Raw genomic sequence first — 27,591 nt, 5'->3', positions numbered from 1 at the left:
ATGATGATGGGCTCCTGGAAACACTGTCTTTTTAGTGTGTCTCTCATTGCCGCCCTGATTTTTGTGTTTGTTTACAATACCAAGTTGTGGGAGAATAAAGATTTTCTGAGGGCACCTCTGTCCAACGCTTCACTGTTAGCAGAAGCCTGTCATCAGATTTTTAAGGGGAAGGCGTTTTACCCCACAGACAATGCATTGAAAACTTCCTTCAATGACTCTGCCTGTTACGAGTATGCAACTCAGAGTCACTATATAACAGAAACGCTCTCTGAAGAAGAGGCTGGGTTCCCCTTGGCTTACACAGTGACCATCCACAAAGACTTCAGCACATTTGAGAGACTCTTCAGGGCAATTTACATGCCCCAGAACCTCTACTGTGTTCATGTGGATGAAAAGGCGACAGTCGAATTTAAAGATGCAGTGGAGCGATTACTGAGCTGCTTCCCAAATGCGTTCCTGGCTTCCAGGATGGAGCCGGTTGTCTATGGTGGGATTTCCAGGCTCCAGGCTGACCTGAACTGCCTCAGAGATCTCGCAGCCTCGGAGGTTCCGTGGAAGTACGCCCTCAACACCTGTGGGCAAGATTTCCCCCTGAAAACCAACAAGGAAATAGTGCAGTATCTGAAAGGATTCAAGGGGAAAAACATCACCCCGGGGGTGCTGCCTCCCCACCATGCTATTGGAAGGACTAAATACGTCCACCGAGAACTAGTTAGCCAAAAAAATTCCTACGTGCTTAAAACCACAAAATTAAAAACTCCACCTCCTCACAACATGACCATTTACTTTGGCACCGCATATGTGGCCCTCACGAGAGAATTTGCAAACTTTGTCCTCCAAAACCAGCATGCCCTGGACTTACTTTCCTGGTCCAAGGACACCTACAGTCCTGATGAACATTTCTGGGTGACACTCAATCGGATTCCTGGTATGTATGTCTGTTAACTTTTGTTTTTATGAATAAACACTGCATTGTCAGGAATGAATAAAGCTGCTTAAAAAGTAGTAAAAAAATTTAACATTTTAAAGGTCTTTACAGTTTCAAATGTCAATTAAAGAAATCTTTGTAGCTGCTTTTGCTCAGAGTGGGTGATAAAATTCATGGCCCTTTTGCAGATGGGGACAGGGAGTTATAGGGATTGGCAATGCAGAGTTAGAGCCAGGCTATCTGACTGGAGTTCGTTGATATGCCCCTCGCCTTCCGAGGCCCACAGACCCACTTCTGACAGGTGCTGCAGCTCTGAGGCAGGGCAAGACTGGGGGAACGCTGGCTGTGCAAAGGAGTGAAGAAATCCAATTCTCCTTTAAGTAGGACAGCATTGACAGTTAATATATTTTATTCTTTAAATTTGAATGGCAATTTGAACATTTCAATAAAACTTTTTCCCATGTTGAAACTCCCATAGCTAAATTCACATCCTTTCAAAATGGAGCGGTGTACAACTTTAAATGTTGTCATTAGCAAGTTCTTCCCTGGAATTGAATCGGAAATGCAGAGCACTGTAAAGATTTCTACATCAATGCCTTCATTTTATAGACAGAGAAACATCAATATGGTGACAAGATGTGTTCAAATTGCCCAGCTAGTACGTGAATGTGCCCAGCTATAAACCAGCTCTCCTATGCCTGATGTTCTTTTTCAAGTTGATTTACACTTAAGTCTTAGTTGCTACTAAATTAACTCCACCTTTCCTCTGGTCCAAGTTCCGAATGATTTGAGTGGCCTCACGGTGTTTATAGAGAACCAGTTCAGTTCTGCTAGTTCAAATCAAAATAGAAAATCAGATTCACAGTTCAAGGGAAAAGGAACTTGAGTTGATATGAGAATCAGGTTCATGGTTTGTTGAAATTAGTGGATCAACCCTGGGTACATTCTATAATCACCTGGAGCTTTAAAAAATAGATCAAGGCCAGGCTCATTTCCCAGATGGTCTGACTTTCTGGGTGGGCCTAACCTTGGGGATTTGTTCCGTCTGCAGGTGGTTCTCAGAGGCAGCCAGGCAGCGCACATGTTTGTTTGAGATGACACAAAGTTTCATAGAGTTAGAATGATTTTTTTTTCAACTACTCAAAAACAACCTCTTCATGTATTTATTTATTTTTAACATGATACTAGTTGTATATGAGCCAATATTTTAATATATTGCAAAATGATCACCACAATAAATCTAGTTAACATCTATCACCACACTTTTTTTCTTGAAGTGAGAACTTGTAAGATCCACTCTCCGCAATTTTCAAATACATAATATAGCATTATTAACTAGAGTCGCCATGCTGTACATTAGGTTCCAAGAACATATTTATCCTAAAGCTGGAAGTTTGTACCTGTTGACTGACTTTACCCATTTCTGCCACATCCCCTACACCTCCTGCCCCTCCCTCCAACCCCTACTCTACCAATCTGTTCTCTGTATCTACGAGTTTGTTTTTTGTTTTTAGATTACACATATAATTCAGATCACACGGTATGTCTTTCTTTGTCTGATGTATATCACTTAGCAGAAGGCTCTCAAGGTCTATCCATGTCGTCACAAATGGCAAGATTTCCTTCTTTGTTATGGCTGAATAATTAATGCCATTGTATATGTGTATCACATTGTCTTTATCCATCCTCCGTCAGTGGATACTTAGGTTGTTTCCAAGTCTTGACTATTGTAAATAATGCTGCAATGAACATAGGTTGCAGATATCTTTTCAAGTTAGTGTTTTCATTTCCTTTGAGTAAATACTCAGAAGTGGAAGTGCTGGCTCATGGTAGTTCTCTTTTTAATTTTTTGAGGAACCTCCACACTGACTTCATAGTGGCTGCACCAGTTTACATTCCCATCAGCAGTGCACGAGGGTTCCCTTTTCTCTACATCCTCAGCAACACTTGCTATATCTTGTCTTCTTGATAATAGCCATTCTAAAACAGGTATGAGATGACATCTCATAGAAATCTGTGTTTTCCCCAAAGCTGGAATGGATAATGTAATATTAAAAGAATCAGGGCTCAAGAAAGTGAGGCCAGGAGTCATGAGCATACAGCTGTTTATGTGGAATTACAGGGTCCAGAATAAGGGAGGTCAGAGCCCCACCTCTCTGTTGAGTGTTGCTTGGACCAAGTAGGATGTAGACTGTTTAGGTCTGGGCACCATATTTAAGGGGCGACATCAACAAAGGCAGTTCCAAAGACAGCAGCCAAGAAGGGTGAATGGCCAAACCTCATTTTTATTTTTTTAAGAAAAGACAAGCCAACCAAAAGAATTTTCAGTTTGAAAAAGACTTGAAGAGGGATCACCTTCTTTGGATAATTAAAAGATTTACTCATGAGAGAGAAGGTGGACCAACTCTATTGTTTGAGAAGAACTGAGGGTCGGTGCCGGGAGAAACAAGAACCCATGGGTCTGGGATGAGAACGGGTAATGTCCTCAGTGGTGAACAAGCCCCAGGCACACGTAGAAGCTAGAGGAAAACAGTAAAGGAAACTCACTAAGTGTTGGACAAGATGGCTTGGTCGCTTCTATTCTGAGAGTCTGTGATTCTAAATGACAATTCTAATCAGTTTATTGAACAGAAACCTGTTAACAGCATCTGACTTCTTAGCATGATCTGTCTATTGTAACTGGATTTTTACACCTCAGGTCAGCAGATCATCAGAGCCGTGGAAAACAAATGTACAGCTCTGTGCACTTCAAAAATTAGAAGAGTGAGCCCTCGAAATAGTTTCTGTGTTTTGTGTATGGAGGATCCTTGCTAGAGGCCTTTGGCACCCATGTGGGACCAGGGGCCTGTGTGTAGGGCTTGGTCATGAGGAGGTAAGGAAACTAGAACCTGAGGTGGCTGTCCTGTTTAACTGTTACTCCTGCTTTGTGGGAATCTGGGCCATTTCTGTTTTGGGAGCAGTTCTAATTAGTGTGTGAGTTGGTTTGTTGTTTGTTTTGAATATTTTAAGATGGTTCTAATTGATTGCAGTGACTAGAGGCTTAACTAGGATTCTCAAAAAAGTAACAGGCCCTGAAAAAAAAATCTCACAGCTGAAATGGCCTCATGGGGAGCTAGACCACCACCACCCAGGAGAAATATAATGTGAGCCACACATGTTATCTTAGATTTTCTAGTAGCCACATTAAAAGACACAAAAATAAACAGACAAAATCAGGTGAACATTTGTGTGTGTGGCTGCTGGCTATGTAATGGACAAGGTAGGTGGGCCAGGTTCCCTGCCTCGGGGTCACGGGAGGCGAGAGCAACATGTTCTGGCAGTGTTGGGGAGCTGGCCGTGCTTGAGCTCCAGCATCCTCATCTTTGCTGCTTTTTCCTTATCTAACATTCGTACTCCTGCCTCGGAGCTGCGTATTGCTTGGGTGCCCACTGCCCATGGTTTCTGCTTCCTAGGTGCCACCCTTGTGCGGCCAGGTTCTGTGCTGCTCTGTTGACAGCACTTCTGTCTCCTTCCAACGCTCCAGAGCATCTCGCTTTGGGCTGTGTAATCACCATGTAAACAGGGATCCTGCTTCTCATGTCACACCACTGCATGGCTGCCACTGACTCCTCTGTGGATGGCTGCCCTCCGTTTGGGCCCCAGCTTGTTCAGGTTGCAGGTGGCCAGGGTGGCAGGGTCGTGTGGCTTAAGCACAGCACAAAACATGGCCATCTGTACACAGGAGGTCCATGGGAAGTGGCAGGTCCTCTGGAAGCCTCTCTGAAGATGGTTCTTGCATGGCCCCCTCAGACAAAGGTGCCCGTGGGGACACGAATATTAAAGAAAGGGAATTCATGTCTGGCTTTAAGGAAATTGCCCCATAAACTTCAGCTGTTGTGAAATTAGGGCTTGCGGTCTGCCCTCCCTCTCTTGCCCACTTTCCTCCCAATTGTCTCTCCCCACTTCTTTTTCCTACTTCAGTCTGCAACAAAAAGGTACTTTTTCAGTTTATCACCAGACTCAGCTTTTCCAAATAGGGAACCGATCCATTTATAGCTCTGAGGGCAAGTTCATGGCCTCCTCCTTTCCTTCTGAGTTAGTGGTCATATGCTCACCGCCTCGCAAGCTTCTGCCTGTGATAGGCACGTTCAGCGGGTTTGTGTCTTTTGTCGTGGGTCCCGCAGACAGAAAGATTTGGCAACTGACCAACGATTTCTGTTTTCACTTGCTACAAAGGAATATTTCTAATATGATTCTGTAGGAGTTTATTTTAAATTCATATTAAAATATGAATGAATGAGAAAGGAGCCTTCTCTCAAGAGCAGGTCTTGGAGATGGAAAGAAAAAAGAATGCCAAGGTGCCTGAGGGGGAGGGAACGGAGAAAGGAAGAAAATCACAGATTGTGGCCCTGGAAGACAGACTCTACCTGCTGTTCATTTTGTTCCTCCCGATGCCAGCCTCTGGACTAGCCCTGTTGGTATTGTGTCATGTATGTGCCCCTGTGACCTTGACAAGGGAGGCTTCTTGCATTTCCGTTTCTATTTGCATCCTGCCCTGATTCTACCATTATTTGAAACTGACTAATCTCATTACTCCCGTATATGTAAAAACACAATGCTGAGGTGCCAGGTGCCGAAATCCTGAAGGAAGCAACTGTGGGAGGCAGAGAAGAGCAGAAGTGGTCCTGGAACTCACACTTGGCTGGGGTCTTGCTGTGTCTGGAGGGAATTTATGTTCCTCAAACACATAATGCTGTGGAGCTTCCAAGACCATTGGGTGTATGGGCAGACCTGCCAGTGGGGGAGAAACTGGGGGATAAGTTTTACTATTAGTTTTAGAATCCCCATTTTGATGTTGGCTAGAAATACGCATAGTCGTCAACTCATAGGAAAAGACATTACTGAGTTGGGACACCTGTGATTCTTTCAAAGCGATACCCTTTTGAGAAGGTGGTAAATGGTGTGACAGGCTTCGCTTTTCACATTGATAAGTTGTCAAGGAAATAGTGGCTGTCAGTTTTATAGCTTCTCCAGAAGAAATGTGGTGGTGGGGGCTGGTGGTTTTTATTATCTTTGCTGTATCTTTGCCCACCTTCACTGTTTGCTGGATTTGCTCTTTGGCATTCTGTGGCTTATCATCTATCCTTATTCCTCTTCCTCCTTCCCTGCTAAATTAAACTACTCTTTCCTGGTTCTTTTCTCTCAAGAGGCTAATTCATACCTTTGTCATCTTGCAAGTTAAACCCTGATAGGTCTCAGGGCACCTAGAAAATTCAGTATCTTCTATGTTCTAAGTAGGTTTAGTTCCATAAGATACCTTGGCAAGGCCATAGACCACTGGAATTTTGACTTTTTTTTAGTTTTTAAAAAGATTATAACTTCCACAAATCAGAAATTGCCCTAAGATGCAGTTTAGTTGATTTATATTCATTTTACCTCTTCACATGTATTACCATCAATAATGGCTTGCATAATGATGATGCACAAACAAGTGTGCTTTGTCAGTTACACCACCTTTTGGGGATTTCTGAGGAGTAATCAGAGATGTGACCCTGTTTTAATGTTAATATTAAATTAATCAAATGAAAATATCATTAACATTTGGATTTAATTAATTTAATGAAAAGTTTATTAATACTGTAGGGATCAAGGGCAGGCCACCCCAAATGTGCCATTGTGATGTGCAGATTACTTCAGAGTTGATAACAATCCAGGCCCAAAAGACACAGAAAGAAAATGACCAACCCCCCAAGTGCATAAAAAGAATTTAGATAGAGGACCTGCTCCAGGAGGAAAGTTATCACCTTAGAGACCTGTATTATAATGTCAGCTAGTGGTGGTGGACAGGGAGGGGTGTGGCTAAGTCTGTTAAAATTCTTCTTTGTGCCCCCTCATTGTTTCTGTGTGGCCCAACAAACATTTGTTTATGAAACATTTCCTCTTTTCATATTCCTGTGAATTACTTCCCTTCTCCTTTGAAGCCTCAGACCCCACCCCCTTCTCCTTGGCTCAGGATGGCACACATACCTCACAGTCCCTGGCTGTCTTTGGAACCCAAGACTATGGGTTCTCCAGTCATACATAATTAACTTTGAGGTTTTTTCTCCTATTAGTCTGTCTCATGTCAATTTGATTCTTAAACCAGCTAGAAGACCCTCAGGTAGAGGAAATCTCTTCCTCCCCAACAATACTTAATGTTCAGAAATAACATCTCTTTTTGGGGTGGCCTATCTTAATTTTATACTGAGGAAGACAAAAGTAGATTGAAGAGAAAAAAATAAGCATTAGGCTCAACTGAACCAGAGTCAGTGGTCATCACAGAGAATGCATTTCAGACTTAAGCAGGCCATAGAGTGTGTTGAGCGGATGATCTGAATATTGGCTCTGGAGAGTTGGAAGGTGGCCCCCATTTGCTGGCGGAATTTAAAATCGGACAGCCCTGACACTCACCCGCAGTCTGTGACTTGGGCAAGATGCCTGGTTTCTCTGAGCCTGGCTGTCCATCTACATCTTGAAGATAAAAGACCTCCTTGTCTCACTGTCGAAAGGATTAAAGAGGACACAGATTGTACCTGGTATGTCGTAGGAGGTCACAGACTAACTTCTTAGGTTTTGGTTTTTGAGGTTTTAGTATGACTACTCTATTCCTTAAAACTTACATGTGTGGCAAAAAAAAAAAAAAACATGAACATGCGGTTTTGAAGGTGCAAAGGGGATTTTGTAGAGGTTACCCCACAGAGCCTTAAGTAACTGGTTTCTCTTTCTTTTAAACAACTGCTAACTGGAAAGCTCTCACTCTGCCAAGCTTCTGATACTGTAGACTGGTCCCAGGTCAAACGGATTCCCTGCCCTTGCTGGTGTTGTCCCCTTGTTCTAGAATGCTCTTTACTTTCTCTGCTCATTCTAGTCAGGTCTAGATCCAGGTGAAATGTCACTTCCCCAAAGAAGCTGGCCCTGCTCTTTTCCTGTCTGTGGGGACCTCAGTGCCCCTCTGCCCAGCAACTCTGCCTCCTCCCGTCCCTGCAAATGTGAGCCTGTGCACCATGTGATTGGCACCAGGGCCCCAGACTTGCCTGGCCTCCTCATTTGTGGGGCTCCTGTATAATGTGGAATGAGGGGCAAATGAATGCAAGAAGATAGAGTAACATTCTGCTGTCTAACAAATGTTTCCTACAAATGAAGAAAACTTGCCTTCAGCTCTTCAGAAAGTTTATTTTCTTGCTCTTCAATTCAGGTTCAGCTTTGAACTGCAGGGCAGGACTCTTGCCCACTCCCCACATGTTTCCAAAGGGTAGAACTTCTTTGCCACCTATGCTAAATAAATCCCTTAGAAAACCCTCTTGGGAGGGCGGCTGATCTCTGGGAGGCACTGCACATCTGAGTGCCTAAGTCAGTATCAGTTAGGCTCTATATGCATTCCGAAGATTGACTTGTATGCTTTAGCTCATGTCTGGAAAAGTGAAATCAACAATGAAGGGAATTTGCCAGAGTCATTTTCGCCCTGAGAGGCTTTGATTTAAAATGCCAGAAAAATGTAGTTGAAGTGGTTTTTCACTATAATTTGAATTCCTGGTTTAATTGCAAAGACCTCTTGGCCTTTATGCCAGTTTCTTCCCCCCACCCCTCAGGCCCTTTTTTGCCTGGAGAAATCCTGGTTATCTTTGCAGCCCAACTGAGTGGCACAGTCCTCTGTATGGAGCCCTGGCCAGCCACCCAGCCCCTCCAGGGAGCTGCAGCCTTGGTCCCCCGTGCCAGGGTGCGGGGAGAGCTCTTTGTTTTTCCCTCCCTGATAGCCCTTATCTTCCTGTCAGGGTTTGCTGTTTCAGGTCTGTGGGGACCGACTGAAGGCAGCAGCATCCTGGGGGCTGCGGGAGCCTTGGATCTTTGCAAGCCTCTACCTGCACCCATGCCTGGTGTCAGGTTGAATTTGATTCATTTTTATGTTGCCGGTATAAAATGTGGTGTTGTGTTCATGCAAATCCAGAAGTTTTCCACTGCCCGAGTCATTGACAGTTTACACTAGACTAACAGGATTACCAGCTGCTCTTTGAGCCCCGGGTTAGGCACTGTAAAGCCTTTCTAGAAGGCATGTAAATCATTATATCATCACATGAGTCCTAACAATGTCAAGCACTGGGCCAATTGCTTTTTTTCCCCCTTAATTAACAGCTTTATTGAGGCATAATTTATATACCACAAAACTGAGGTATGTAATTTAGGTATATAACTCACATACCATAAAACTCACCAAATCACCCATTGTATGATACAATCCAATGACTTTTTTAGTATATTTGCAGAGTTATGCAACCATGACCCCAATCTAACTTAGAATATTTTTATCACCTCTAAGAAAAACCTCAATACCCATTTATAACTACTTTCCATTTCCGTGCCAAACTCCTATCTCTCTGTTGTAGCCTTTTCTGGAGATTTCATATAAATTGAATCATATATGTTTTTTTGTGTTTGGTCCTTTCACTTAGTGTAGTATATCTGAGGCTTATCCATGTTGTAGCATGAATCAGCTTAAGTGTATAAATGTACCATTTATATGGACAACTATTATTCCACTGCATGAAATGTACTGCCTTTTGTTTATCCACTCAACTGTTGATAGGCACCTGGGTTGTTTCTACTTTTTGACCAGTATTAACCATAGGGATGCTATTAACATCCCTGAACAAGTCTTTGTATAGCCACGTGTTTTCATTTCTCCTGGGTAGATAAGAGTGAAATTGCTGATCCATATGGTAATTCTATGATTAATGTTTTGGGCAATCACCAGCCTGGTTTCCACAATGGGTACATTCCCATCAGCTGTCTATGAGTATTTCAGTTTCACCAACACTTACCTATTGCCTGTCTTTTTAGTTAAGCCATGCCAGTGGGTATGGAATGATATCTCTCTGTGATTTTGATTTGCATTTCCCTAATAAACAGTTACTTTGAATATCTTTTCATGTACTTATTGGCCTTTGGCATATCTTCTTAGAAGAGGACTAAGTGCCTTTTAGGCATTATTTCTTTGAATCTTGATATTATTGTAACCTTATTTTATAAATGAGGAGACTAAGGTACAAAGAATTTGTGTTACTTGCCCAAGACACCCAGATCAGAAGCGTGCCAGTCAAGATGGTTAAATTTGTTTTGAAGATGAGGGGGGTGGGCAGTTAAGGAGTGAAATTGACTAGCACTGAATTAAGAACACCCTGCAAGGCCAAAATGTCAGTTTAGGTTTCTGCCTCATAAATTCTTTGACTAAGCAATTAGGTAAGACTCATTTTAAAAATAAATAAAGTAGCCGCTTAATCAAGATACTGTCCTAATAAGTAGTCACTGTGATTTGACCCCTTTTCTGTGGTTTTATGCAAACTGTAATTCCTCTTCCTTTTAAGAATCAAATGGCTTCCATTCTCTCCTGATAATGTCTGATAAAACCCCCCAGCTATCCTGAGTCCACGCCATTATTCTCCCAGCTTTTTAGCAGTGAGCCAACAGGTCTGTGCTGGAGTCCTAGCTAGTGTTTTTGTCGCTTTTACTTTTTGTTTCTTCCATTTCACAACATTTGGCCCTTGGCTGTGGTCTCATTTGCTCGTGTGCACATTGGTCTGCACCAGCTGCATTTCACCACCCAGAAACCTAGGCGTCGGCTTGTTTAAACCCACATCCATGTGTTGCTTCAAGTACTGTTCTTGCGTTACTGAGCTTGACCAGTTCAGGACAGTGTCTCACAGGGTTTCACAACCCTTTGTTTTTACCTCAGAGGATTCATAACTGTGTCTCTCTAGTTTTCTCCTTATTAGGAATGAAGTAAACTTCAAATTCCTGTAATCTTTGCAATCCTGACTAACCTCCTTCTAGCCTTGGTGACAAGTAATAATTTTTATGGAAGGTAAATCAGCCACCCTTGTAGAATTTTCCATTCAAATACTGCACCTTGTGCAGCTGGCTGTTTTTAGCTGCCTCTGTGACTTTACTGGGCTCAGTCCAGCTCTGGGGGACTCTGGTGTCTTCAGTGTCGTGAATCAGGCAGAAGCCAGGCAAGAGACGGGTTTAAGGTTCTCCTTGCTTTCTGGCTTCAAAGCCATAAAAGGGAAGGTGAAGATAAGAGGGGAGATGAAATCAAGGACAAGGCAGGAGTGGGAATGAAATTCAGCACAATGACACATCACTACTGACAAGATGTGGGGCTCGAGAACAGAAACCTGGACTTGCTCTGAAGGTCATAGGGACCAGCGCAGCCTAGTCCATGGTGCAGCTAGAAACAGCTCAGACTTTGCCAAAGTGTGCGGAGTGCTTTTAGCTTACTCCTGAACTAATGGCAGCCTGTTACCCTTCGTGCTCACTGCTGAAATTCCCAGCTGCGTTTATGTGCACTGATGTGGGGGCACTGGTTGCCAACTGGTAAATATTGATCCCAACGGCGTGTATGGCACACTAGGCTGCAGGCAGTTGCAGCCCTTGGTCAGACACCTCAGGCTGACAGAGCTTCGTTCATTTATCCATGGTGCTAGACAAATGATGGTTTTCAGTGCATGTCATGCTATGAAAACTGTTGAAAAGTACTTCCTTAAAACATCATCCCACATTCAAGACTAGATTTCAGGATCTCAGATGGGCAGAGCTTCTGTTTGATCTTAGAAGGTAGGGAAGAGCCAAATCCAGTCACGGAGTGCAGATGTTTAGGGAGAATCGTGTGACTTCTATCGAACACGTGAATTCTATAGAACAGGGTTCTTTTACATCCTTGGGTCCACATCCATGGCTCTAACATTGGCACTGTTCTGTTGATGCAGGGAATGGAAGTTTTCTCTAATGAAGAAGAAGAAATGTTTTCTTAAGGAGAGAGCAGATAGACTTAACATGGAGGTTCCATTTAATTAAGTCATTTTGCCTCATAGAAATCATCTGAGGGAGGTAGATGTCATTCTCTCCAATTTGCAGATGAGGAAATTGAGTCTCCAGAAGGTAAAATGACTTATGTAGGTGTTTTTGTCCCCTAATTTGTGATCAGTCAAATCCACCATGCTACCTTCAAGAAGTTCCTGTGGTTTAAGCAATGTATTTAATGAAAATACTACTCTTTGAATATCTGTAAAATATTGAAAGAACTCAATGGATTTCCAGTCTTTTATTTTAAGCTAATCTCAAAATTACCATACTTATAAGAATAGTATAAAGACCTTTCCTATGCACTTCTCCAGCCCATAACATTTTACCACATTTGCCTTATCTTGATCTTCTCTCTCCTTCGTTTATATATTTTCCCTAAACCTTTTGCAAATTACTTCTTACTATTTCAAAAGGTATTTCCTAACAGCAGAAATACTTTCCTACATAACCACAGTACAATCGTTAAGTGATTCAGCATTACACTTTAATCCTCAGACCCTAGTCCAGTTATCACCAGTTGTACTAATAATGTCCTTCATAAATCTAGGATCTGATTAAAGATCTTGAATGAAACTTAGCTGTCTTACCTATTTAGTCCCTTCCAATTTGGAACAACTTTTCTTGGTGTCTTCATCTTTTAAGATCTAATGATTTTTGAAGAGTTCAGGTCTGATGTTCCCTCATGATTAGATTCAAGTGATTCCATTTGGACAAAGATAGCACAGAAATAATGCTGTGGAGACATGCAAGGTTGATTTGTTCTGATAGCAGTGATGGTAACTTCTGTCACTTGGTGAAGATGGGGCCTGCCAAATTTGTCCACTATAAAGCTAATAAGTATTTTGTATTCACTACAAACTAATAAATAAGAATTTCGTGGGAAGACAGTTTGAGACTATTTAAATATCCTGTTCTTCATCAAATAGTTTCACTCCCCAATTCTGTCATCCACTGATGGTTCTTGCCTGACTCAGTTATTACTAGGTGGTTGCCAAATTGTGTTTTTTCCCCTAACTCCATCCTTTTGTGTTTATTAGTTGATATTCTCGTCTAACAGATAGAGAGCCTTCTCTGCTCCCCATGTGTTTATTTATTTATATTTCTGTGGACATGGATTCCCATTTTACCCAATGGATTTTTGCAATGTTTTACAATTTTTACTTATTTTGCTGCTCAAATTGTTGCAGAGTTGGCTACTGGGGCCCTGTCAAGCTGACCCTTGTGTGATTCTACCAAGTTGCTATTCTTCTTTGAGCACCTCTTTATTTTCTGGCACAAGTTGAAGTTCCAGGCCAGTCTTGTATTTATCCTGTCCCAGACTTGGAGTCAGCCATTTTCTCCAAGGAACCCTGGTTTCATTTAGTAGGGAATGGATTTGGAAACCAAGATCTGGGCTCTCAAGGGCATGAGTACCTTTCCAGGGGCCAGAGCTAGGAAAAATACAAATGTATGTGTGCACGTACTGTCTTTATATATGCATGACACACACATGTGTGCATTCTCAAGCACATCGCTCACACATTGTCTCACACATTCACCTTCACATACCCATCTGTACTTTAATTTTATAAGTATTTATTAAAAACTACAAGTTTATACTGATATCTCCAATTCCAATCCAACAACAGGGTTTTTTCCTCTCGACTTGCTACCCCAGTGGTGAGGAGCCTGGCTTCCACTAACCTCAGTACACCCACTTATTTTCTCAGCCCCACTCCATGTAACCAGCCCTCCCCATGGGGCTTAGCCAGTGTCCCACCCCAGGAATGCAGATCCACCTCCCACCAGCTGTAGCCTTGGGAAGAGAGAATGAATGAATTTTGATACCTTTATAAATCTGTATGTATTTAGAGGCAGTTAAGTATATAAATACCTAAAATTCAGAATGTAGCCCTCATGCTACCAGACTTCATGATCTTGGGTAATAAAAGATTGGGCCTCTAAGTCTCAGTTGCTCAGTTGCTCATATAAAATGGGGATAACAATTGTACTTACTTCACTGTGGTGAGCATGAAATGATAATCTACATGAAGTACTCACCAGATGCCTGGCACCCACTGAGAATTATTTCAATGTTGTTTTATTATCTTATCAGTCAGGGGGCCCACAGAAGACAGGAAACATCAAGAAAGACTTCTTAAAGGGATGGGCTCTGAAGGTGTGGGCAGAATGGAGTGAAACGGTAAGGGATATTGTAATACCCAGGACCAGGAGTGTGGAACTGTTACCATGTCTAGCCATGGAAGGAGCGGTTAGAAAAAGTGCTGTGGACAGGGCCCCTTCGAGAAGAACATGACTTTCAAACTTGAGCCAAAGGAGGCAGCTATCCTGTTTCCTGGGCAAGAACAGAAATGGGGAGCAAACACCCTGACTGTTCTCTTTCCCCATCATTGTTGAACTCAACCAGTCAGCCCTCCGGCTGGAGGAGGAAGAGAGTTGGATCCATCATCCAGCTTTTGGGGTGGCATGTTTTTGTAAAACTGGTAACAGATTCTGATGAAATTTTTTTTTTTACACCAACATTTCTCTCTTTTTCAACCTAAAAAGAAGTTTTAAAAATAGTGCGGTACACACAATAAAATGCACAAATCTTAGTGTACAGATCAGTGAATTTTGACATGCAAACTCATGTAACCATCACTCGGATCAAGATATCAAACATTCTAATTTTTTTCCCCTTCACCTGTTTCACCCATCCACCCAACCCCCTCCTTTACGGCCACCACCAGTATGTTCTCTGTGTTCATGAGTCTATTTCTGATGGAATTCTTATAATAGTGTAACAAACTCCTGTCAAAATACCAGTCATCTGGATAGTCTCAGACCTAGTCTTCATAAGAAAGGAAAGCTTAAAAAAAAACCAAAGCTAGCAGAAAAGAGCATATGTTTTGAAGACTGTAAAGGGCTAAGAGCCCAGCAAGTAGGAGGATGAGAGCTGAGGGCGTCACAGGTTTGAACAGAGAAGTAGTTCGGTCTTGGTGAATTGTTCACTGCAGAAAGCAAAGAGAGAGGGATGGTTCACAGATGCTCTTTTTCCCAAGATTATTGCCATCTTTCTGGTTCATTCGTTCAAGGGTCAGGCCTTGAGAACCCAGTTCAGTGTGGGGCCAGCTATGCCCTGGATCATGCAGAAATGTGGTCACCTGAAGAGGGAGCTGGGAGGTGGAACTTGGAAGTCAATCATAATATGAGCTTAAGGAAAAGACTTGTCCAGATGCTTTTCTGAGTAATAAAGAAAAGATGTTGGATGGAGGGGAAAAGAAAATTCACAGTGTTTGTTTCAGACTTAGGTGCATTCTTAACATACATTGCCTGAATGAGTGGGAGAGGAAGAAAAGGAGCATCAGAGAAAGAGGTGCATGTGTCTTACTGAACACAGCTCTCCTTATTTCCCGTGATTCCTCCATGCAGCAGATCTGATTGCTGACATTTCTGGGCCTGCCTAAGAGGGCGCAGGATGGCACAGAGACTCAGCAAGAGCTCTGGAGCAAAGCTGCTACTGTCAAGCCCCCGGTCAGCCCCTCCAGGCTGAATGACCCTGGGCTGGAGGGTCACTGGGAGACCCGTGACCTTCTTGAGTCTCAGTTTTCTCCTTGGGCAAGTGAGGATGGTAGCCCCTAATGCCCACTATCAGCTCAGTCATTCATCCTTCTTGGTGCCCTGTTTACACACACATTCTGCTTTCAGGGCAGGTGTCCCTCCATCCTTATCTAATGCAGGTTACAAGTACTCTAAGGGTGGCACTCAGTTGGGTCTGATGAGCACAAAGCAGGCTCTATTTTCTCTTGGATCCTTCTCTTCTGGACATTGCTCACTAGTAGGAAGGAGAGGTGTCTGGGTCATGGCTGATTAGAGTGGACTCACCCGTATCAGTTCATTCTGCTGAAGGAAGAGGTGATGTGGGCTCTGGTATGGGGTACTGTTGAGTGTTCGATCATAATTATTTCCTATAAATATTAGTTATTTAGGAAGGACTCCTGGTCCCCGCTTACCCTGAAGACTGCCCTGGAAGAGGTTTTCTGGGAGAAGGACCATGACTCCACTCATTCATTCATTCATTTATTCATTCTTGGTGAAGGATTGTGTAACACAGGAAAGTGCACATATTTCAGTGTTCAGCTCCTTGCACTTCCATAAACTGAATACACCCGTGTCCCCAGCATCAAGACACAGAGCTGGAGAGCCTCCCAGTCACTACCCTGATGTCGACAGCACAGATTACTTTTACCTGTTTTTGGCCTTTATATACATGGAAATGTACAGCATATACTCTTTCTGTCTGGCATTTTTTGCTCCATGTTATGTTTGTGAGATTCATTTTTTTGTTGCAGGAAGTTACATTGATTCATCCTCCTTGCTATGTACAGAGAGGGAGCTGGGTGGTGGGGAGATTATTTTATTTGCCTCCCAGGGAATATCTGGCTATACCTGGAGAGATTTTTGGATGTCACAATTTGAAAGGGCACAGGGTGCTACTGGCACTAGTGGATAAAGGCCAGGCATGCCACTGAACACCCTATAGTATACAGGACCATCCCCACAGGGAGGCATATGCAGCCCCAAATGCCAACACTGCCAAGGCTGAGAAAGCCTGGTATATGAAATCCCTGGGTGGGCATTTGGTTCTATTATGGACATGACAGCAGCGAACACTGAGCTATGTGTCCTTTACGCATTTCTGTTGACTGACCACCTGGCATGGGAACTGCCGGGTCCCAGGACAGGCCTATGCTCAGCTTGAGTGGATATTGCCAGTTTTCCACAGTTGAACCAGTTCACATGCCCACCAGCAGTACAAATGTGTTCAGGTTACTCCACATTTGCACCAATATGAGGTATTTCTACCATTCTATCACTAAAAAAAAAAAAAGTTTTGTCCTTTACCTACACCCCCCTCTAATTCAGTTTATGGCACAATGGATACTCAAAATGTGCTTGTCGGTAAATAATCCTGTTCCATATTTTGTGAAAGACCAGGATTATGCACAGGTGTGTTTGTTGTATATAGACACGTAGAGACCACATTTAGGGCAAGCCAGTGGAAACCAAGGTTTGTCTCATTTCAATGAAAACAGTGGCAACTTTCTGTGTGTCCATTTTCTCCCATTCTTCTTAGGAATATCAAGCTGTTTCCCATAGCAAATCTTTCTCAGGGGATCAGATTATCCACCATTTGAGTTCATGTTTATTAAGTATTTCCAAATTGTATGGTATTGCTCAGCCTGAAACATTGCTTTTTGCTTGTCTGTTTATTTTACAGTAAATTGCTTAGTCTTAGGAAAATAGATCAGGAGGGGTCATTGAAGAAAAAGAAATCAAAGAATTTGAGTCTTTGACTCATTGGTTCTCAAACTTTGCTCCCAAGACCTTGATAGAAATGCAGATTATTAAGTTCTCTTTGGAATTTACTGGTTCTTGGGAGTGGGGGCCCCCTCAATCTGTATTTTAACAACCTGGACCTCCAAGTGATGAGATGTAAAGTGTGTAAACGTTTAATCTATACTCTTCTTATCCCCAAGCCACAGACACATCTAGTTTGGCTCAATACTTTTGGAAACAAATGTTGTTGTAAAACAATTAGGGAGTCTGGTATTCTTCCAGGGTTAAGCAGTTAACATTCACATGTAAATTCAGTGGTAAATTTTATCTGGAAATGTTAATTGGTTGTGACTTACCTAGGGTAATTTGTGTTTCATTTTCTAAGCCCCAACATTTCTGGCTCTTCATCTTTCTCATGGGCTACATTTATGCTGCTAGAAGACCACAGCCTGTTTGCACATGCTTTGTCATTTGCATATTTGAATCTGTATATGCTGCCTTTTGCAAGTATTTGCTTAGCAGTCTTGAGTATTCAGGATGTGTTTCCATGATACCTTTGCTACGTCAAAATCAGGTGCAGGTCATTTCAGCTCACACCACTATGATATGGTCTAGCATGGCCTCCTTCTGGACCTGTTGAAATTCTGTCAGTTAAACTTCTTCCTCCCTCTGAGACAAGAGTTTGAAATAACCCTGTGGGTGCTGTGATCTAGACAACAACTTCTGTAGCTAATTAGATGAAGGGTATAAAGGTAAAATGATTGGGTCCCAGGAGAAGGCGCTTTTCCCCCGTGAACCCAGTTGGAGATCTCAGTCATGGGAGAGGTGTTGTTTTAGTTATAGATGTGCTTTGGAAATGCCTTCTTTCTTTTTCTCTTAAACAGCATGATCGTCATCACTTAAAAAAAAAAACACAAAACAAAAAAGGCTCTGTTTATAAATCACCTGGCCACCCAGAAAGGAATTACTTAATTGACTGTCCAAAGTGAATTGGACTGTTACTATTCTCTACTTTCCCGTGAATTAGTGTTAGTTCAAGGCAAAAATAAATAAATCCCTATGTTTTATAATTAAGAATGAATCCCTGAGTCATTTGACCTGCTTCAATAACAAAGCAAACCAAGCAAAAATGACCTTCCCCAAAACAGCCTTTGAGGAGGCCAAGAAATGATACCATCTCATCTTATTTTCATGATTCTTTCTGCCAATGTCACTGCTGTTTCCACAAATCTCATCAGGCCCAGTTCTTTCAGTATCCTTTCTGCTGTTATTTAACATAATAAATCCAGTATTTCTGCTCAAGCCTGTGCCTTCTTAATCTCTTTCCCAACTGAAGGACTGCAGTTAACTGAGAATAGAAAAACAAGTCACAGAACAATTATGAAAGTGTAATGAAGTCGGCATTAGTAGGTGCAATTAAACGGGAAAGATGTGAGAGGAGGTGGAGACAGAGTTCAGTGCTCAGGTGGTCCATTTACAGTCAGGTGTCTGTAGCCAGTGCTAACGGGAAGGGAGACAGCGCGGCTGGTCCAGAGAAATCACACCTCCTGGTAACTGCCAATCAGTTTCAAAGAAAAAAGTCATGTCAGGGTCTCTCTCAACACTTCTTTTGAAAATTGCACTTTTCGAGTGCCCAGATGATTCTAGACCCATTTACCTGGTGTTGAACACAGTGTGTGCTGTAGTGTAACAGGGGGCGAAAGTCCCTCTGCCCCTGCAGCTCACCTGCCAATCACCTCAGGTCCTGAGACCATGGTTCACAGATTTGAAGGTTTTTATCTGCTGCCACACCAGAGAAGTTTTAGATTCACAACTCATCCCAGGAATTTCTCCACACTGAGCTTTCTTGTTTTTGTATTCTTGCTTACTCTTATAATTTCTCCAACTGGAATGCCTTCTCTGCGCTCGGAGTGTCTGAATCCAACTGTTGGAAGCTCTTCCCAAGCATCCCAGCTGCCAGGGAACTTTTTCTCTGAGCTCCTGTAACAGTGGACATCCTCCTGCTTGGAACTGATCCATAGTCTTCTTGGTTTTGCTGGTTATGTAGTTTGAATCCTAGTGAAGATACACTGCCCTATGGCACAGGGGCCACAGCTCACATGGCCTGAATTCCATCACTGTTACTCAGTGGGTTCACTTTACACATACTGAACTATAGCTCATTTCAGCTGGAAGATCTGTAAAGAACACTCTTTTTAAAGATGAGGCAGTAGGGGCCTAAGATCACATAACCAGTTAAAGTAGAAAAGTGACTAGAATCCAGGTATCCTGATTTTTGCATGATGCCCTGTTAATAATATTGTGGCAGTTAATGGCAACCTTTCTGTGACTCACAAGAGAAAACACAACTTCCATGGTTTTCCCCAGAAATTTGATTAAAAGTCACATTTTAAAAAATGTTATTTAATCTATCTGGTCATCAGCCTGGTCAGTTTTTGCTTGTCAAAGTAAAAGATACCAGTTGCTCTGTTCCCAATTCTAGTCAAGAGCACGTGTGCGTATGGGCACCTGGATCTGTGACGGGGGGGCGGGGGGGAGGAGGTGCCTCCTTCCATTGGTTCATTCAACACATACAAGCAGGTAAATAAATATAAATAAGGTAATGAATGTATTTCTGCAATACAAAATTGAGGGAATGAAAACTAAGCCAGGACTTCCCACTAATTTCTGGTCCATGAATTCCGTAGCGACCCTGGGACTTTAAATCCTTCCCCTGTCTGTCCTTGTTTAAGAAAAATCTCAAAAGCACAGTAAGTGATGGTCTGTGAATTTCTTCAGGCCTAAAGGCTGGTTAAAGCCTTGGTTTTGTTTCTAGGAAACATTTTTATTAAGATGTAGCCGCACCTTCAGCTCATAGTTGAAGAGGCTTTATTTGCATTTAGTATCATTATTAATGTGTGTGTGATGCATATATGGGCTGACATGTACTTTCACACCATTTAAAAAAATTTTTTTATTAAGGTATTATTGAATACACTCTTATGGTCTCACATGAAAAAACAATGTGGTTACTACATTTACCCATATTACCAAGTCCCCACCCATACCCCAATGCAGTCATTGTCCATCAGTGTAGTAAGATGCCACAGATGCACTATCTGCCTTCTCTGTGCTACACTGTTTTCCCCCGTGATCCCCCACACCATGTGTACTAAACATACTACAGCTCTGTCCCCTTCTCCCTTCCTCCCCACCCACCCTCCCACACCCCTCCCCTTTGGTAACCACTAATCCCTCCTTGGAGTTTGAGTCTGCTGCTATTTTGTTCCTTCAATTTTGCTTCGTTATACTCCACAATGAGTGAAATCATTTGGTACTTGTCTTTCTCCACCTGGCTTATTTTACTGAGCATGATATCCTCCAGCTCCATCCATGTTGTTGCAAATTGTAGGATTTGTTTCTTTCTTAAGGCTGAGTAATATTCCATTGTATATATGTACCACCTCTTCTTTATCCATTCATCTACTGATGGACACTTAGGTTGCTTCCATTTCTTGGCTGTTGTAAAAAGTGCTGCAATAAACATAGGGGTGCATATGTCTTTTTGAATCTGAGAAGTTGTATTCTTTGGGTAAATTCCAAGGAGTGGGGTTCCCTAGTCAAATGGTATTTCCATCTTCAGTTTTTTGAGGAGCCCCCATACTGCTTTCCACAATGGTTGAACTAGCTTACATTCCCACCAGCAGTGTAGGAGGGGTCCCCTTTCTCCGCATCCTCGCCAGCATTTGTTGTTCTTAGTCTTTTCGATGGTGGCCATCCTTACTGGTTTCACACCATTTTTTATATTGCTCGTGCTCCTGCTCCAGCTAGCACGCACTTCCTGCCTCCAGTCATTGGTGCTGCTCCCAAGACGAAGCCCAAAGTTTTCAGCACAACAGCATTCAGGGTCTTTCACTGCAGCTGCTGCCTTCCTCACCGGCTGACCCATCCCGGGCATGTAGTGGACTCTGTCGTGCTGCTATCTTGACTCATCCTTCTCCAGGGCTTGTGGGGTCAGGCAGGGGCCACTTTGCCCCCTCACACTAGGAAGCCTAGAGGGGCCGAGGGGTTGGAGGACATTCTTTCCCCCATTAGATCATTTCTTTATTTCACTGAGGTCCTGAGTCTTCCTTCATTTCAAATAAAGGATAGTCTCTTCATTTTGGAGCTGTGCTCTAGATAGCACCATAATTGGAGAAATTCATAAATAATGTTCAAAAAATATAAAGACTTCAGAATGGCATAAAGACCAAGATTTTAAGGTGATCCCAGTGGAGGGCCATGTCTAGCCTGATCAGTTGTCCAGTTAGGGAATATTTGCTTCCAAAGTGAGCGGCAAGGTGCCATTGCTAGGCCCGTAAATGTCAACCTCGTTCTTGCCTGCAGTCAGAGGCAAGTAGGGAAGGCTGAGATGTGCAGATGCAGCAGCAAAAAAATGCATGCTGCCTTTTCTGGATAAGCAAGTCACATGACCTATTAGGAAGCAAAGGTGACAGGCACAGCAGCCTTTCCCTATTGCAACAAGTATTTTTTTTTAACAAGTTCTCCTGTAGGGATTTTTTCAATGCCAGAACCCAAGGGTGAAGGAAGTTAGTCCAAGGACAGCCAAAAGGACAGGGAAAACAAAAGTCCTGTATTTTCAACACACAAACAATGTCCTTTGAACTGATGGGTTGAATGCAGAAGTATTACGGCACTTCCTAATTTGGCCAGTGTCTGTACTTCTTAATATAGTAACATTACTAATGTCTGTCCCCTAAGCCTGCATAAATCTAAACCCCTATGTTACTGGCCAGTTGGAAATAATAATCTAAACAGCTTCTGTTGGCCTAATTATGTGTCTACACACTGAACATTTTGTCAAACTGCAAATATTTTAATATTCATTCTAAACCAAGAGGCTTTGACAAATTAGATACCAAAATTACTCGGTAGTTTTGAAATAGGTTATTTTTAAATATTTTAATCCCAAGATAAAAACTTGGGATTAAATTTTCTATTATCCTGAATTTCCCATCATTTTCTTTGCTTCTGTTCCACGGAAGACACTGAGGATTGATTAGCTTGATCTCCACACCATGGCTACTTTTGTTTTTTCTACTTTGCCTAAAAATTCACAGTTGGGTTCCAAAGAGAGTTTATTTGTGATGGGTCTTCAAGAATGGAGAATTTAGCAAGGGAGAGAGGAAAATAATGTCCAAGCCAGAAGAATGAAAAGTCGGAACAATAAAAGTAGAAGGATGAAAAAGTACAGAGTGCTCAGGAAGTGGTGTGGCATGTAGTTGGGGTGGGGTGCCTTGAATCATGGTGGGGCACCCTCGGTTTTCCTACCCATGCTGGAAGCAAGGAATCAGCACATTGTCCAGTGAATTCCATTAATAGCGGGGTTGAGACTTTCAAAAGGAAGGAGAGAAAGAGTATTTAGAGAGCATTATTTCTTCAGGGGGTGGGTGGAGGCTCAGTTTCCTCTATGCATTAATGCTATAGGGTGGAGGGTCTGAGGTGTAATTTCAGATAAATAGTGAGGAGAAGTGGGAAGGCATTCAGTAGTTGAACTGATGTTTTAGAAGTCCTTTTAAGTAAAATACATTCATCTATGTTAAAAAAATAACTGGTGGAAAAGTGAAAGGTTGGAGATAGGAACATCTAAGTAAAAGCCTGACGCTCTTTAGCCAAAACACTACTATTTACAGGTAGTGGGAAACAACATTTATGTTGTTGGCTTAATAGGCTTACCTGGGCAGGTGTAAAGCACTTCTCTGAGTATTAGCTGATGTTCTCTGAATGGTGAAGACCTGAATGGCCCCGCGGTGCCCTAACCACCTTCTGTGGTCAGGATTCAGGTTCTTTGAATGAAATTTTAAGGTCTCCTCTAAATCAGGGGATATAGCTTCAGGACTTGTTCATGTGCCTCAGCGTGCTAGGAGAGACAGCACAGTGGATGCTGGACATGGGCTTTGAGAGAGGGGCTGTCACCCTCATCTCAAAGTCGCAGGACCAGGATCCTGGCAGTTTCAAATGCCCTGGGACTGGAACTCCAGTAATCTCTTGTTTTAGAAAAGAGTAGGGCGGGGCCCTAAAGCTTTACAAAGGAGCCAGAATGGACGAGGTTTTCTTTTAGATCTTGTCACCCCGGTCATTTTATCATTAAAGCAGCGTATTTGAGAATGGAGGCTACGTTATATCCTGCAGATCGTACTGGAAGAGTCGAGGGGCCGGTTGTAGACCATTGCTGGCAGCAACAAGAGGAGGGGGTGTGCCTGCCCGACAGACGACCAGCAGGAAAGGCACCGCCTCCCAGAACACAGTATTTCAACTTCGGCTTTTACGGTGCTAATTGCCTAAATGACAATAACAAGGGTCTGGGGCTGGGGGCACGGGAAATGAAAGAAAAGAGATCTGGGAAATGAAACCTGCAGGGGAAAAGAAGTTACCAGAGTTCTAGTGAAACAGCTATCAGATGCCAGCGGGGAGGCAGAGGGAGGGGGAGAGGCTGGGCTCCAGCAACCCGCTGCTGGGAGAGAGACAAAGGCGGTCGGAGAGCGGCGGAGGCGAGGCGGGTCGGTCGGTAGTGTCAGCATGGGGAGACAGCCCGCAGCTGGACGCCCGGGATGAAACGGAGTAAATCCGCAGCGTCTGCTTCGGGGTTGGAATGACTGGAGTATGTACCAAAATAAGAACTCAGAGGAAAAAGTAAGTCTGGGAAAGGACTTTCAGATTTTGACGGTCTTGGAACTCTCGCTCCTCTTTGAGGCATGCCTTCTTCGATGCGCTACCTCTTCATAGTCTCTGTCTCGTGTGTCATCATTTTTATCGCGCTCTATGTGTTCAGATTTGGGGGAGAGCAAAGCTTCCAGAGGCTAAATAACTCGGACACTTTGATGCTGACCCAAGTCTGCACATCCTTTATCAAAGGCAAAACACCTTTCCTGTGGAAAAGCAAACTAACCATCTACGAGCAGTCTTCTTGCAAGGAATACCTGACCCAAAGCCACTATATCACGGCCCCTTTATCCAAAGAAGAGGCTGAATTTCCTTTGGCATATATAATGGTCATCCATCACAATTTCGACACCTTTGAAAGGCTCTTAAGAGCTATTTACATGCCCCAGAACCTCTACTGTGTTCATGTGGATGAAAAGGCGACAGTCGAATTTAAAGATGCAGTGGAGCGATTACTGAGCTGCTTCCCAAATGCGTTCCTGGCTTCCAGGATGGAGCCGGTTGTCTATGGTGGGATTTCCAGGCTCCAGGCTGACCTGAACTGCCTCAGAGATCTCGCAGCCTCGGAGGTTCCGTGGAAGTACGCCCTGAACACCTGTGGGCAAGATTTCCCCCTGAAAACCAACAAGGAAATAGTGCGGTATCTGAAAGGATTCAAGGGGAAAAACATCACCCCGGGGGTGCTGCCCCCAGCTCACGCCATTGGACGCACTAAGTATGTCCACCGAGAGCACCTGGGCAAAGAGCTTTCCTATGTGATCAGAACCACAGCTTTGAAACCACCTCCTCCCCACAATCTCACCATTTACTTTGGCTCTGCCTATGTTGCTCTATCTAGAGAATTCACGAACTTTGTCCTCCATGACCCACGGGCTGTTGATTTGCTCCAGTGGTCCAAAGATACTTTCAGCCCTGATGAACATTTCTGGGTGACGCTCAATAGGATTCCAGGTATGTGAGATTCTGTATTTCATGTGATAATGATATGCTGTGCTTGACAGGACTTTTTAAGAGTCTCCTCTTTTTTAAGTTTCTCCTTTTTTTTAAGTTTCTCCTTTTTTTAAATTAGAAGTGGAAGATGAAAACTGAGACCTATGGTTCTCACCCTTATTCTTTCCAAATGTAGAATGATTTTCTAGCATGGCCAAATAATACCTCTCAGCGATATGGTTTTTCAGTTTATCATGTCTTGGGCATTCTTCATCTTAAACATCTTTACCACAATAGGTATTATGATTCTCAATCCCACTGATATTCTTTCTTGCCCCTAAATTTGTCAAACTTGCTCTTCCTGAAGGGTATTTGGCTCAGCCATCCTCCTGTGCACCCCAGGCCTTCACAGGCTCCTTCTCATTAGCCAGATGTGGACAGCTCCGAGAAGCGGAGCTGACCACTGCACCCTATTATTCTTTCAGAGTTTATCATTGTCTGGAATGATCTTATTTACTTGTTTGGATGGGTTTGTTTATGGCCTCTGCCAGTGAAGTTGGGGCCATTTTCTATCCAGTTAATCCATCTTCAATGTTTACAACACAAGTAAATGCTCAATAACTACATTAGCTGCATGAATGAATGAGTGAGTGAAATGATGCATGGCAAAGCATGAGGATTTCCTATGGCATCGCAGTTGTCTCCCTACCACCTGGTGAGCTGAGAAGTATGTGGATTCGTGCATGTACCTATCCTATGTGTAGAGTTGTTTTTTTTTTAACACATTTTACTGCAGATAAATAATGAGATTCTAAGAGAAACTCCTTTTTTTCTCATCAAAACATTTCTACCTTTCCTAACGGACCTGGTCACTTATTTAAAAAACTCTACAAAACATGATAGGATTTCCTCTGAAGGAAACAGCATGCTCTGGACTCAATGAAAAAATACAAAATGGATCTGTGATGAACCCGACAGCATTATTATAGCCAGAGAAAAGCAGTCATTGTTCTGGTTGCTGGGGGACTGCCAAGTTGGAAACAACTAGGTGCTCTCAGGCTGCAGGGCAGGGCCTCCTGGGCGATAAACATGCCAGCATTCTCTGGAAAATACTGTGTTTGGTCTCTGAATCCCACGGCAACTTCGCCTGGTGAACAGGGCTTATCACCTGCCATGCTCTCTCTCTCCCTGACCTTCCTCTCCCCACGGACCCATCTTTCAACGTTCCCTCTGTTGTTCCCATCGTTGGCATAGAATTTGGGAGCATTAGGTACTGAGAGGCTGATTTTCATATTTAAATATTTACTCCCTTTCTATTTTCACTAATCCCTTTGAATTTGGCCCTAGCCATGTGGTGTCTTAGATGAAGTACTGAGATGAAGGCATTTCATAACTTAGCAAAAGCCTCAATCATTGCTTTCCAAACCAGAAAAACATGGGTTTGGGTTGGTGTTAAATGTCTGTGATTATTTTGACAGAAGGATGGTCAGTCTTATCAATGGCAAATCAATATAAGAAAATCAAGGGGAAATTAATCTTTCACCCTCCCTTGTTTTTTCTTAGTCCCCTTCCCTTTCCAATCCTTGCCAGACACGCAATGCGGGAAATCAAGAATGCTGTCTAGGTAGGCGCAGGAGAGAAAACCATTTTTGCTCTTGGTTTGTAGTGTGGCACACTGGCTCTGCCCTCTCCCAGTGCCGGCCTGACCCATGCACAGCACATAACCTCTTGGAGCCTCAAATCTCCCCAGCTACAAAATGAGGGCCCAGGTTGGGAGACCCTTTTCTACCTACACACGTCTTTCTTTGCAAAACATGTCCAGAAGCACGTCAACACCTAGTGTGTAGCTGTGGGGAATTTGTAGAAAGGCTGAAACATTGGCGCATCTGGGCTTCCAGTCGCCTTGGCCAGTGGAACCCCATTTCCCCTATGGAAACTGGAGGTGAGCTGTCCACCAAGAGCATGTCTCCAGAGAGGAAGGTGAGCTCAGCCCAGGTCAACGGTCTGTGGGGTCTGAGTCTGCTTTTCAGGGTAGGTGGCATTTCCTGGGGTTGCCTCCTTCCTTTCTTAGACTCTGGAGGGAGAGCATCCTGGCTCAGGGAGAAAGCAGAAGGAAATCCTGCTTGTGGGTGGGGACTTCCCAAATTACAAGTGATTCAAAGAAAACTTGGCTATCTCCATCTTTAAAGGCAATGCAAAATTCAATTACACACTCAGTTACTCCAGGAGTTTTACACTTGAGCACTCTTTGTAATTTAAGATTTGGTGTGTGAATCTGGTTCTTTATTACCAGACAACCTTTAACCATATCAGCTCTTCTATTTTCAGTGTCCTATTTTAAGGGGAAAAGTCCTACAGTGAAAAAAATGTGAACACATATGTGTTTATAATTTTTTTGCAAACGTGCAAGTAGGGATAGTGTCCCTTTCTTCCCTCAAACTTAACTCTCTTTCTCCTAAACATCTTAAATTAAAGTGCTTCTGTTAGGAAGACCCTGCACAGGCATATCACGTTCCCCAAAACACCCACAAGAAAATGATTAGTCCCCCATAATTAGATGATATCAGAAAACAAAGTGAAAATAGCTTAAAATTGGTGAGACTCAACAGAAAGCACATTCGTACAGGGAGCACTTCATCACAGATCTTTACACTGCCTTATTTTTTCTCATGTTGTCTTTTTATTGAGAAAAATGACTTCTGTCTTGGTTTTCAACCCTTTGGTTTCTTCCATACTGTGTTAGAATTAGAAATGACCCTGGGACAGGTCAGAAAGAATCCCCTGGGGGCCCTATCTCGTCTGCTTTGTCAGGGGAGGCCAGTTGGAACACCATCCCG

General features: G+C 43.0%; 1 protein-coding gene across 2 annotated transcripts; it reads left to right on the top strand.

Moving 5' to 3' along the window:
* Window positions 1–27,591, top strand: LOC118914134 (N-acetyllactosaminide beta-1,6-N-acetylglucosaminyl-transferase). 2 transcript variants are annotated; one of them, XM_057494350.1, is made up of 3 exons: window positions 1–928; window positions 24,663–24,775; window positions 25,122–25,139. In XM_057494350.1, the coding sequence occupies exons 1-2, from the start codon at window positions 1–3 to the stop codon at window positions 24,755–24,757; spliced, it is 1,023 nt and encodes a 340-aa protein (XP_057350333.1). In that variant the 3' UTR covers window positions 24,758–24,775; window positions 25,122–25,139. The 2 variants fall into 2 exon arrangements, with proteins under 2 accessions (XP_057350333.1, XP_036744572.2); XM_036888677.2 differs by lacking the exons at window positions 1–928; window positions 25,122–25,139 and adding an exon at window positions 26,318–27,591 and having other exon boundaries at window positions 23,213–24,775.

This window comes from Manis pentadactyla, chromosome 16, assembly GCF_030020395.1.
Source record: "Manis pentadactyla isolate mManPen7 chromosome 16, mManPen7.hap1, whole genome shotgun sequence".
Classification (NCBI taxonomy): domain Eukaryota; kingdom Metazoa; phylum Chordata; class Mammalia; order Pholidota; family Manidae; genus Manis; species Manis pentadactyla.
The sequence above is the reverse complement of the archived record's forward strand: the minus strand, read 5'-3'. Positions and strand labels throughout refer to the sequence as shown.

Excerpts from the sequence above, each read along its gene's own strand:
- LOC118914134 (XM_057494350.1), top strand. The coding sequence starts at position 1 with ATGATGATGGGCTCCTGGAAACACTGTCTTTTTAGTGTGTCTCTCATT. Across the intron at positions 929-24,662 it reads GACACTCAATCGGATTCCTG|AGAATTCACGAACTTTGTCC; the intron begins GTATGTATGTCT and ends TGCTCTATCTAG.